Consider the following 13,177-nt stretch of genomic DNA (forward strand, 5'->3'; position numbering starts at 1 on the left):
ATGACCAAAATATAGACCTAACAAATCAATATTAAAAATAGTAAGGCCTGCTGTAAGGACCCTTGGAATCGTTACCCATAAAACTACAGAAATTTAAACATGCTGAGAAAAATAATATGAAATTATTTATTTTATGTGCCACCAATGCTATTTAGGCTGACTGTCTTTAGAGCCAAACAGGGCTATTTGTCACACTTATTACTCAAGTAAATATTTTGCAGGATAGGTTTATTTTTAAAAGTCCATTTCTGTATAGGTGTATTCATTCAAATATTGAAAGAAAAGAATAAAATAAAAAAGATTGGAAAAGATATTTAACATTTCTTCCAGTATCGGCCACAAAAAAACAGCCTAATACTTTTCAGCAGAATTGACACAGTAGGTATACAGTATACACATATATATTAAACCATTGTTTTGGACAACAAACCTTTTACTTAATAAATTGTATAAATGTAACACATATAAAACACACATGACAACTTGCCCCCTCTTGTCATTTATGAAAAATACCTTTGTCCTGAGAACAGTGTTCAAACTTTCATTAAAATCTACCATTATTATAAAGTTGATCCTTGCCTTGCTGTATTGTGTTTACGTGTTAACATAACACATACAACAAAATATGATGAAAATTTATTATGGAGGGTAGAATTCACAAAATTTATATTTTAATTCTAATTTGAACTAGATGTTTGAAACTAACATACAAAACACTGCTAAAGAAAACATACATTTGTGTTACATGACTTTTGGTTCAAAACTTTGTAGTTATTGAGATACAGCCCTTGTGACAATTTCCCTGTGTGACAACTAGCTCCACTAAATGTTGGCTTGGGCATAGCTCTGGTACAGCTGATAGGCAAAGAGAGTGGCACACATATGATAAGACAGCTCACCACATCCTGTAAACATCAACAACATGTTTGAGTGTCATGGAAGCCTCACCACATATGAATGTTTGCAGGTATGAAGCATCTTTCTATGGCAGTTCTGGTGTTGTGACCATTGCGGAATTATGTGTGAACGTGTGGGAATAAGGCCTTCATCACGACCGTGTGCCCTGGTGCTGGTCATGTGCTTTGTGCCAGTGTGTCAAGCTTTTTTGCCCAACTTCTGGTCTCGTGTACTGACAATGTCCTGGGATTCATACACACATCAGTACATGACTGAGCACACTATACTCAACATCACCATGGAAACCCTGAGCAGAATGATGGAACACCAACAAGATGTAGATAATGAAGATCTGGTAGGTATCACACTACAAAAAATGATTTTCAAGACAAGTATTTTTGTCTTGTTTTCTAATAAAATTATCTAAACATTCTTAAAATGTGATTTATTTACTTGTCAAGCAAAATGGGATAAGATATTAAGTCTTGTTATAAGATACAGCTGACAAAATTTGTGAACATTAGACTTCTATCTGAATCTGCCAAAGGGGTAAGCAAAATAAACTCAATTCAAAGGGAAAACAAGTTTAGTTTGCTTATCCCATTGGCAGATTTTTTCTTGTTTTAAGTCTAAAGTTCCCTAAATTTTATTAGATTTCTCTCAAAACAAGACTTAAAATCTTGTGCCGGTTTGCTTGTCAAGTAAATAAATCACATTTTAAGAATGTTTAGATATTTTTTCTGTAAAACAAGACAAAAATACTTGAAAATCATTTTAGGATGATGGTGGGTATTTTTTATTTATTTATTTATTTTTAAGACATTGCAGATACTGCACTACCATAGTATGTTTCTTTATTTGGACATGCTTTTCTTTTCTCTCTCTTTTTTTTTTTTTTTTTTTTTTTCCATGTATTGCTTCATTGTCAATGCTACTGCTTTACAAAATCTTAATTGCCAAAAGCTGCCCATCCAAATCTGACAGAACCCTGTTAAATACTGTAGGTCAGCATTGCTGGTTACTAGGGTTTGTTGTGTTTCTTTTTTTTATTTTTTTATTTTATTTATTCTTTTTTTTTTATGAAATTCTGATGTGAGTCTTAACTAGCCTGTCCAGCAGGACTTCCTTGGTCATCCAGTTTCAGAAAGACCATATTGGTAAACAGCCATTTGCCATTCAGCAGATGCTTTTTCAAAATCTGGAGTGGCTTAAAATGGCAAATGAGTGATTCAGTCCAATTCTTTGTTGCTGATACAATATTTATATAGTAGATTAAGGTATATGGTTAGTCAAAAAATGGATCACTAAGAGATACTGTCTCACTCACCTGTTTGTTCTAGTATACTGGGTTAGGTCGAGGTTTTTGGCATGCTGTGGGTGAGGTAGCAAGCGCCAATGCTGCTATGGACTTCCTAAACTCCACACGGTCTGATCCAATCTACCACTTTGACTCTGAGCGGGTGGAAGGAGCCACAGAGATGCTGCGAGACTTCTGGAGTCAGACACTGCTGTTGACCAGGGCTAAAGAGTACCAGGGGGCCAGACGCAGCCTCGGCCAGCTCTTCCACTCACTGCAGGTATGCACACACACATGTACTGTATACTGTTAATGTGAGGAAGAACACAGATTACAAAGTTAAAGATCATCTTGTTATTAGGATTTATCTGAACATCTGTCAATCTGCTAATGTTTCTCACTTTGAAGTAATATTACTGTTACTGTCTCCACATGTATATCCACAACAATAGTTCACACAAAAATGTAAATTATGTCATTATATACTCCAATTTATGTCGTTCAAAGCCAATATTCCTGGGTTTCTTTTGTTTGTTTTTTGGCTTCTTCCCATGGAGACATGAGGAAAATTATTTTGAAGAATCTTTATGAAGCTCTTTAAAGTACAATAACAGTTAAAATAGTGACTAGCTGTCAAGCTCAAGAAATGAAGAAACACAAAATAAAAGTTGTTCATATAACTTGTGTGTTCTATTCCATGTTTTATATATCCATACAATAGCTTTGTATGAGGAAGACACTGAAATATTGTTATTCCCAGACTAATAAATTATATGAATAAAGTGGCTTTTGGAATTTACTATTTTTTTAAGGTAAGTGGTTTCAAAAAATATTTATCTTCATTTCAGAAATACCTAAAGAGTTGAAAAACTATTTGAGTTAATTTAAAATTCATTTATATTAAGTAAATCCAACTAGATTTAATCATGTTCATTGTACATCAATGAAATGCATATTTAATAGTGATGTTTCATTTGTGAACGAATCAGTCTTTATGAACGAATCTTTTAAGTGAACTAATCGTTCTCATTCACCTCCATACACTGACTCATATTTCTCGTTCACTGAAAGTCTTTCCCTTTCTAAGCCAGTGAGTTGTAGTTTGAAGCACGAGACTGCTTTGGTGGCTTTTCATGCCTGTAGAGACTGATCATAGCACAAGCCAATAGCATTCGAGTGCAGGCTGTGAAGGAGAATATCATTGGTTTGACCCGCTGAACAAAAACACCCCTTCACTGAACCAGTCGGTCATCTTGTTCATGAACAAACTGAATGTACTGGTAAACTCGTTTGTGTCACGGTTCCGGCATCTTTGCCGGTTTATTCTGTTGCTTTGTTTTTCTCCCTCCCTCATGTCTCACAGGTGGAGCCGGCATGCATGATTAGCATTTCCATTAGGAACACTGATCGTTCCTGGGGTGGCGCTGATCATGCCAATGGTTCATGCGCTTGCTACACCTGGTTCACTCTGATTGCACTCCCTATTTATTCCTTGTGTTTCCTCTCTTTCTTTGCTAGTTTATTGTTTGACCTGTCAAGCGTTAACCTTGCTCCCTTGTCTAATTGGAGTTCTCTCGTGTGTCTGTTGGTTGCCTGTCTCTGGCCGCGTATCGGGAAGTGTAGTTACCTTCCAGTTCACCTTCGCCTGTCTTCGCTGCCTATTATCACAGGAGGAGGATTCCTCGTCTCTGTCTGCGTTTTGGGAAACACCAGCCCTCCATTGCCTGGGCTTTGCTTCGCACCACACCAGCTTCAACGGACACATCCTGCGGATCTGCTCCTGACTTCCACAACGCATGCACTCATCCTACGAACACACTCCTCCCTTAACCCACTGCACGACTACCGCTCTTCTCAGACTGATCTCACCACTGTCGCCGGTGCCGGGTTTGCCTGCCATTGCCTATTCATTAACATTGCTGTTGTTAATAAATTCTTGAACTCCTCTGTGTTTGGGTCCCTTTGTCTCACCCTCACCTTTGACAGTTTGTGAACTAAATAAATGAATCAGTCACCATGAACGAGTATTAGCTGGCCAGCTGAACGAGCGGCATGTTGTTTGTTCAGTTTGTCAATCTTGTTCAACAAGGAAAAGGGGCAGGATTTAATATGAATAAAAGTGAGTGATGACCACACATTACAATGACATATGAACATCATTTAAACTCATAATTATTATTTAGGCTAGTATTGTTGTGTTATTTTTTTTATTTTATTTTTGTATAGCTTGATAAAAAGTTGTGCTAAGCAGTTCAGAATATAATAGATATGCTCTGTTGTCATGTTTGGGGAGACACTTATGATGCTTAAACACTCTGCAGTTGAAGTCTTGTAGTAGAATTATAGACACGCAAATTATAATAAAGGATAATCAGACTTGTTCTGGTCGTGAATGACTGCTTTTTGTTCAATGCAATTAAAAGACGGTCATTTGGAACCATGTACAGGCAAAAAGGCGAAGCTTGCGGAAATGGTCAATGAACAAATCAATGAATGAATCTGAATGAATATATTTGGTGAACCGAATCAAAAGAATAGAATCACTGAAATGATTATAAATCACCACCACTAGTTTTTAAAGCTCTATATAATATTGTTAGGCTAACTTAGTGCACAAACTTCAATGTTTTATCCAGTTGGAAGATCTTTAAATGGACATGATAGGTTACAATTACACTTTCCTGTACTATTACAGATAATTTAAGCTCTTCTTCACTGAACAATATGCAGTTACAAAATGACTTACCAAGTGTAATCAACAAGGTTTAGATTGCTTTGAAGGAAAAATAATCTCCATGATGGTGACCAAAAGACAGCTCGGCTGAAACATTTATTTTTATTTTTTTCTAATTGACATTTAATGATAACATATTTTTACTGAGTAAAATGAAAGACAAAAAAAGAGCAAAATTTGATCATGCAATATACTATGGGCCAAATTCATATATATATATATTTATTTATTTATTTATTTATTTTTTTCAGTGTTTGGAACAACATAGATGTGAATAAATAATGACAGAATTTTCATTTTTGGTTGAACTATTCATTTAATTTTCAAGTCATAATATTGTTAGTAACACCAATATACAGTATGCAATTTTGTACATATGTTTGCATGTGTAGGACTTCTACAGTCACAGTAACTGGGTTGAGATGGGTCAGCAAGCTGTATACCTTCACCTGCTGAATCCTAAAGACCCTGCAGTACCTGTGGCCTCAGGTGAGCTCATCAAAAATGCTCTTCCCAAATCTAGTGCAATAGATTAAAAAAACTTTGAAGCCATTTCTCTCAGTTTCAGTGTTGCATCTGCATTTTGGCTCTGTGGGGTAGAGTAGCTGACACCCGGTATCACAGCAACAGTTTTGGCAGGAAGAAAATGTGCATATATTCATCTGATTTCAGGGAAGGCCATCTCAATGAATGCCTTAAATCTTCTCTATTCTCTATTTATTGTTTTCAGAGGATATTCCTACATGTGCAGAGTGCTACAGATTCAGCTGTTATAACAATCTCCTCAATGAGATGATCCGGGGTCAGACAGAGCCACTACTAACCACTGGCTATTTCAGCACATACCCACTCAAACCACCAGGTAACTAATAAAGTTCTAGTCTGATGGAAAATCTAGCAATGTTTACTCATTCTATGCAGTATTTCATATAGGTAGCTCTGGTATCAGCAAATGCTTCCAGAAAGGTATAATACAGTGCTGATCAACTGCAAACCCACCTATCTCTTCACCTGAGCCTGAATCAATCATGACAAACAATGGAGTAGAATAAATCACTTTCTGAATCTTACTGTGTCCTTTGGTGAATCTCATGAAAACATTTCCAGGTCAAATTTGTACACTAAAATCAAAATAAATTAAAAAGGGGGGTCTTTAGGGCTATCAATTGATTAAAACATTTAATTAAATAAATTTCATGATATGCAGATTAATTAATACAATTCATTACATATAATTGCATGTATCAATATTTGCTTAAATAGGCCCCCAAATAAGGACATTCCTATATGTAACTGAAAAAATATAATATATAAAAGAATTATTAAGATCATGTAAAAATTACAGTATTCTTGCAGATGAGTAAAGCACTGATTAGACCATTCAAAAGTGGCTTTAGAATATGTCAAAATGTTTTTTACACTGGCCAACAGTCCACAGCAATCCATTTTGCAATTGAGTTCAGGTAGACATAGAGAATTTCTCACATCTTTCGTGCCTTCTTCTATATCATCAGTGTTATTTTTGTTGGCCCTTACAAAAAAGTTAGAGTTCTGCTAAACTAGCCACAAACTTGCCACAAATTTGCTGCAAATTGGCCACTCGTTATTTTCACATGCAGATGAACTTGTGATTTGCCACATATGTTTGCCAGAAGTTTGCAGCTCTTCACAGGTAGTAGTGAACCTGCAGCAAACATTTAGCAACAATGGACAATTTGCCGCAAGTTTACCGCAAAACTCATTTACATGTGAAAATGATCAGTGGCGAATTTGCGGCAAGTTTGTGGCAAATTTGCCATGAATTCTCGGTTTTTGTAAGGGGGTCTATTAACTCTAGACACAGACAATGCATCAGATGGACACTTTTGGAGCGGCTCACTCTGGTTGCATCACATTTCACTGTGAAATGTAGTTTGAAACATTAAAAAAACACATCTTGAGAACTCTGTATTCTGGTGTGTTTTGGAAATCTTTTTGAAAACATTCAAGATTTTTGCAAATCACTAGTAACGCAGAATTTACACTCTTCAACTTTAAGTTATGGTTAATGCTGGTGAAAAAGATGCCATCTTCTTGTTCAAAGGCAAGTGCAGCCACGGTGGGATTCTGGACAGCAGTCGTCTCCAGGGAGCTGAGGGAGGAATCAATAAGGACAGCACCTCTCCTCTGTTCTCCCCTCATCACTACCTCCATAAAGAGGCCGCTTTTCTGGCAACCACAGCAACCTTCAGAGTGCTGCAAGACCTCCGTGATGAGGTGGGGCCCATGAGCTTCCTCAGGTCAGAGGACAATTCAATTTAACTACTGTTTACAGTGATCTACAATGAAAGGTTGGAAATTCGGTTTTACTTTTTACATCTGAGAAAGAGAAGAGAGTAGTGTGGGGGGAACATAAATATTTTTATTTTCATTTTTACTGAGTGCATTAGATAAGCTTGGTCACCATGAAAAGAAAAGTTTTCTTTAGCCTGATCTTATGAAAAGTACATGACTGTGGTGACATTTTTGTAAAATTATATATTGCAACAGTTCCAAGGTTAAATATCTAGTGGTGTGTGGCACTACTCAACCCGCCCCAAGCGGGATTCGAACCAGCCATCCCCAACGATGGAGCCGGACGCGCTAGCAAGGAGGCTATAAAAGCCATGGCCTCTAGCTTTGGTCGCTTGTGCATCTCTTAAGGCAAGGATAGTGAGGTTTACACACTGCAAAGCTATCACCTACCAGCTGGCTACTGTTACACTCACCTCGCTAAACCTAACTCCCATCCGGGTCACGGCACCAGTGTCACCGGTTCTACTCAACCCACCCCCAGCGGGATCCAAACCAGCGATCCCCGGCATGGGAGTCAGATAAAAGACTATAAAGGAGACTATAAAAGCCATGGCCTCTAGCCTCTGTTGCTAGTGCGTCTCTTTAGGCCAGGAGAGTGAGATTTATACACTGCACAGCTATCACGTACCAGCTGGCTACGTTACACATATCGAACACAGCTATAATGTCATAAATGCAAATGTGAGATGAAGAATAAATGAGGACTCGTACTCCAGTCCTTTGCATCACAAATGCAACACTCCATCAGTAATTGCACTTGAACAAGCTTGTATCTGTAGTTGGTTATGTAATGCAAACGTTAAAATGTATCACCTGACAAGTCGTGCACCATAGTAAAAGTGTTTTGATGGTATAAGATAGCATCGTGTGAGGAACAAGGTGAAAAGTAAGTGTTTATGAACTGATAATCTGCCCTTTTATTTGTGAATTTTGTGAAGGTGCATAAAAGCCATTGTTGTTGTAATAGGTATTGTAACATGCTTCTTTGCTGTTTTTAGTAGTTCCTATTGAACAGGAAGCTGGTGTGGGACATATTGAAGGGACTGTCTCTTCCTTTTAAAAAGCCAATAGGTTTGGGTTTACGTCACAGCCATGAACCACAATTTGCTTCTTGCTATTGCTAGTCGGTGGCCAGCGGCGGGTGGTATTTTGTACATTCTCATTCTAGAGAACATTTTACTTGCAACAAAATTTCCATACACCTTTGATTTCAAGATGAATCACTAATCTAACCTTAAAGCTTAACAGACATGGACTAAAAGACACAAAACTATTTTTATTTAGTAGATTTAAGAATGAAAAAGAGTCAATTTCAAATAAATAAATTAGATAGGCTTAATAAATGCGAATATTACAGAATAAGTGTTGTTATTTGTGGGAACCTGCAGGCTCTTCAGTGTCCAGCAGCCTCCAGCACTGGTCTTCGTCATGGACACCACCGGCAGCATGTTTGAGGAGATCACAGCAGCCCGCCTCCGAGCCCTCTCCATCATTCAGGCCCGAGAAAAGAGGCGCAGCACTAGTCTGCCTGGCACCTTCATTCTGGTGCCCTTCCATGATCCTGGTTAGAGTGACCTCCTATCTGATTATTAAAAAAAAAAAAAACTTTGCACTACAGTAAACATTTTCTTGGGGATAAAAATATTCAGTTTAGCTTTGGTGTTTCTACAAGGTCTATGTCTGTAATGCCTGGGCAAATGTTTGTAAATGTTTAAAGGCTTAACACTTTTGAATACGTCCATACTTCTTAAAAAATTATGATTATTAGGGCAAGCATCATTATTTGTATTGTTTTATCAGAGTTTCATAGAATCGGTTATCTCTTACTGTGTTGTGGTGTGGTTAAATAGCATTACACTGACCATTAGAACAGGCTGACAAAGCTTGTTAAAATTGCTTCCAAGGTGATTGGAGTGTAACAAGCTCAGTTTAAGGAAATCTATAACAAACGAGGAATAGAGAAAGTATACTCAAAACTCGATCATCCATTTTATAAAGAATTTGATTTCCTGCCTTCAGGCTTTAGATATAGAATGTCTGGGGGGAAAACTAAAATATTTACGAACTCTTTCCTCCCTGTAGCAGTTGTCAGGTTAAATTAAATGTAGTTTTTAATTATTTATTCTATAAATGTTTTAATTTTGTAATTTTTCCCTATTGCACTTCCCTATTTCCCTATTTCTTCTCTCTTTTTATTATTGACTTATGTGTTTTGATGTTTTATTGTAACACTTGTGCAAATTCAATTTTCCATGGGGATAGATAATAAAACTGAACTAATTACTTTTGCTCTAACATAATGTTCAAGATTTGCCAAGCCCCTAACCCTAAGCATTAAACTTCAGCACATAAATTGTCTCACCATTTGTGCTACAGACATGAACGATACCTCAAATTTTAAGGCTTGTTAAGGAGAGGTATGCTTTCATTTCTAGGTGAGTGGACATTTTCCGCCTGGCAGACATTAAAATGGGCAAACAAAGTCCCATAATATTACATTAAAGGAGGGACACTAACCATTTTTAGAGACCAGAATATTATAGAGACTTGAGGGGCTGGAGTTCACGTCGACATTGCGACTGAATAGGAGATTCCTTCCCCGACGACCTAGTTGAAACCCTTGTACAATAACACCAATCCAGTGATTGGCAGTGGTGTTTAAGCCCCACCCCTTTAGGCACATAGTTGGCCTTTATAAGCAAGTGCACAAACACCATTTCCTCAGAATTTTCTTCCTTCAAGACCGAGGACATCTTCGTCTTGGAAACCTCTATGCTTCACCGTCGATATACATGCCTTAGCGGACGGATCTTCTCTGATAAGACATGGAAAGGATGACTCATCACCTGTACTACTAGCGCCTACAGCAATGAGACTAACTGCTCCCCTGCAGTGTTCCAGAAAAACTCTCCAGTGAAGAGTTTATCTGCTTTGCCATTGAAGATGCTCTTGAAGCTCCTTGAAGACGACGTTGAAGCCCCCCATACGCCTGATAAAGCATCCTCATCTGTGCAATATGCACGTGATGAGCTCTGGCCCTCTTTTGGAGCACACAGCCTCATTACGTTTGGTGGCTCTGACGATGGGGTTGACGCTGTATCCCTCGCAGCATCAGGTGAGTGGTCCACAGAGGATGTCGCCGCTTCTTCCCCCAGAAGCGGCGGTGGTTGAGGAGCTCGGTCTGGAGTGGTCCCCTCCAGAAGAACTGCAAAAATCTTGCCTGGATGAATGTTTTTGACAAACCGGCCATCATCAATAGACCACGGCCCGGAGACATGTACCATTCATGTATGGGTTCATCGCTTCTATGCTCACCATGACAACGCAAAGCTTAAGCAAGATTCCACCCGTTCAGCAGCACTCCAGCTGGAGTTACTGTACCATTTACATATACATAATGCATATAAGCCTCAGGGCTTTCACAAAAAGAGTAGCTTGTGTGTACTGAGTCTTTTTCAAGATGTCGTTCCACAAGTGTTCTTCATGCGAGCGGCACATCCTGCCATCAGACGATTATGAGAGCTGCATTCGTTGCCTGGGCTGCACCCATGTTGAAGCGGCTCTCATTGAGACAGCTTGCCCTCATTGCGAGGGCATGAGTCTCAGAACGTTATGCTCTAGGATCTCCCTCGTTTTGGGGGACGATCCAGTCTCCTGCACCCTCCTGACTGCCTCTTCTGTGTTAGATCCTGAGATGGATGATTCCGAGAAAGACCTCACGCCAGCGCAAGCCCCATGAGCCCCCCGTACGTCTGCTAAAGCGTCTTCGCCTGAGCAATATACACGTCATGAGCGCCGGCCCTCTATTGGAGCGCACAGCCTCATTACGTTTGCCGGCTCTGATGATGGGGATGATGCTGTATGCATCGCAGCATCAGATGAGTGGTCCATGGAGGATGTCGCCACTCCTTCCCCCAGCAACAGCAATGAGCACTGACAGAGAGCTTCTTTGCATCCTTGTGAGGGCAGTTGAGGAGCTTGGTCTGGAGTGGTCCCATCCAGTAGGACCACAAAAATCTCACCTTGATGAATGGTTTCTGTAAACTGGCCGTCGTCAGCAGACCACAGCCTGGAGACATGTACCGTTCTTTCCTGAGGTCCACACGGAGATCACAAAGACCTGGCATGCGAGATCATACCGAGGAGAAAGGCTATGCGAAACTCCCTATGGTAGAACAAGCAGTTGCAACCCACCTCTGTCAGGCTACCGCTATGGGATGAAAATCCTAACCCACCCACCCCTCCAAGCTATGTCGACTGAAGTCCGCACTGCCTGAAAAAGCTTATACAGTAGCGGGGCAAGCTGGTTCAACACTCCACGGGATGGTGGTGATCCAGGTGTTTCAGGCTAAGCTCCTCAAGCAAATGGACGAGCAAGGCCCCGATCCTGAGCTTTTCAAGGAACTCCGCACTGCTGCTGACCTGGCACTGTGAGCCACGAAAGCAACTGCCCAAGCCACTGGGAAATCAATGAGCAGCTTAGTGGTCCTGGACTGGCATATTTGGTTAACGCTTATGGAAATGCGTGATTCTGAAAAAGTAGCCCTCCTCAACACCCAGGTGTCACCTGGTGGCCTCTTTGGCAACATTGTAGATGGCTTTGCTGAGCGCTTCATCACGGCACAAAAACAGTTGCATGTGATGAAACACTTCCTGCCAAAGAAAAGCAGCTCTTCATTTCAACCAGCCTGTTCCCGCTCTACTTCTGGTCAGAGCCTGGCTAACAATCCTGCCCTCGCTGTCATCTGTGAAACCACACAAACCGTGGCCCAAGCAAAAGCATACGCTGTCACAACTCGAACCCTGCGCCAAGGGAAATTCACAAGTTCACAGCCAACAGCGGGTTTTACAGACGTTATTTTCTCATCCCAAAGAAGGAAGGCGGGCTCCGGCCCATTCTAGATCTCAGATGCTTGAATCATGCGCTCTTCAAGTACCCATTCATAATTTCCCCAGCCAACGAATCTCTTTTTTAGGAGACAGACTTGATTCCATGAGCATGCGAGCGCACCTTATGAATGAGCGCGTTCAGACCATTCTTCGATGTCTGTCTCAGTTCAAACTGGGGAAAACAATTCCTCTGAAGTCATTTCAAAGAATACTGGGGTTTATGGCAGCAGCTTCCACCATCATACCATTAGGTCTTTTATACATGGGACCTCTTCAGTACTGGCTCAAGTGACCTGTACCACAACACGCCTGGCACCACAGGTGCATGCGCATATGGTGGGTATCCGGAGCCAGGAAAGTGCTTCGACATCCCCAGACTCAGCACGGCCATGGGTTCGGGGCTCAAGCCCCCTCAACGTGGCGCTTCAGGCTCCGCCCTGCCGTGAGACCCCACCCACCAGTACGTCCAACGTGATTGTCCCCTTGGTCCCCCTCACTTGGAGTTTGGAGGCGTGGCTTGCGCTCTCCATCCCATTGCGATGGCTGACCTGGACCGTCCGACTTGGCTATGTGATCCAGTTCGCCAGGCGTCTACCCAGGTTCAACGCCATCCGCTTCACCTCGGTGAAGGTTGAGAATGCCGCTGCCCTGCATGTGGAGATCATGACCCTTCTGTGGAAGGATGTGATAGAGTCTGTCCCTCCAGCCGAGATGAAGAAGGGGTTCTACAGCCCCTACTTCATCGAACTGAAGAAAGGCGGTGGGTTGCGGCCAATCTTGGACCTGCGAGTACTGAACCGGGCCTTGCACAGACTCCCATTCAAGATGCTGATGCAGAAACGCATTTTAGCGAGTGTTCGGCATCAAGATTGGTTCGTGCTGGTAGACCTGAAGGACGTGTACTTCCATGTCTCGGTTTTACCTTGACACAGGCCCTCCCTACGGATTGCTTTCGAGGGCCGGGCATACCAGTACAAGGTCCTCCCCTTCGGTCTGTCCCTGTCACCTCACATCTTCACAAAAGT

At 40.9% G+C, this 13,177-nt stretch overlaps 1 protein-coding gene across 4 annotated transcripts in view; it reads left to right on the plus strand.

Moving 5' to 3' along the window:
• Window positions 1-13,177, plus strand: part of LOC127417019 (von Willebrand factor A domain-containing protein 7-like) — a 33,768-nt gene that overhangs the window by 1,070 nt on the left and 19,521 nt on the right. For all 4 annotated transcript variants that reach the window (XM_051656701.1, XM_051656703.1, XM_051656702.1 and 1 more), the window contains 6 exons: window positions 968-1,252; window positions 2,238-2,474; window positions 5,321-5,417; window positions 5,659-5,790; window positions 7,012-7,207; window positions 8,651-8,826. In XM_051656701.1, the coding sequence (XP_051512661.1) occupies window positions 1,019-1,252; window positions 2,238-2,474; window positions 5,321-5,417; window positions 5,659-5,790; window positions 7,012-7,207; window positions 8,651-8,826 (1,072 nt within the window). In that variant the 5' untranslated portion in view covers window positions 968-1,018. The remainder of the gene's footprint in view (window positions 1-967; window positions 1,253-2,237; window positions 2,475-5,320; window positions 5,418-5,658; window positions 5,791-7,011; window positions 7,208-8,650; window positions 8,827-13,177) is intronic.

The sequence above is a fragment of the Myxocyprinus asiaticus genome, chromosome 26 (assembly GCF_019703515.2).
Source record: "Myxocyprinus asiaticus isolate MX2 ecotype Aquarium Trade chromosome 26, UBuf_Myxa_2, whole genome shotgun sequence".
NCBI lineage: Eukaryota > Metazoa > Chordata > Actinopteri > Cypriniformes > Catostomidae > Myxocyprinus > Myxocyprinus asiaticus.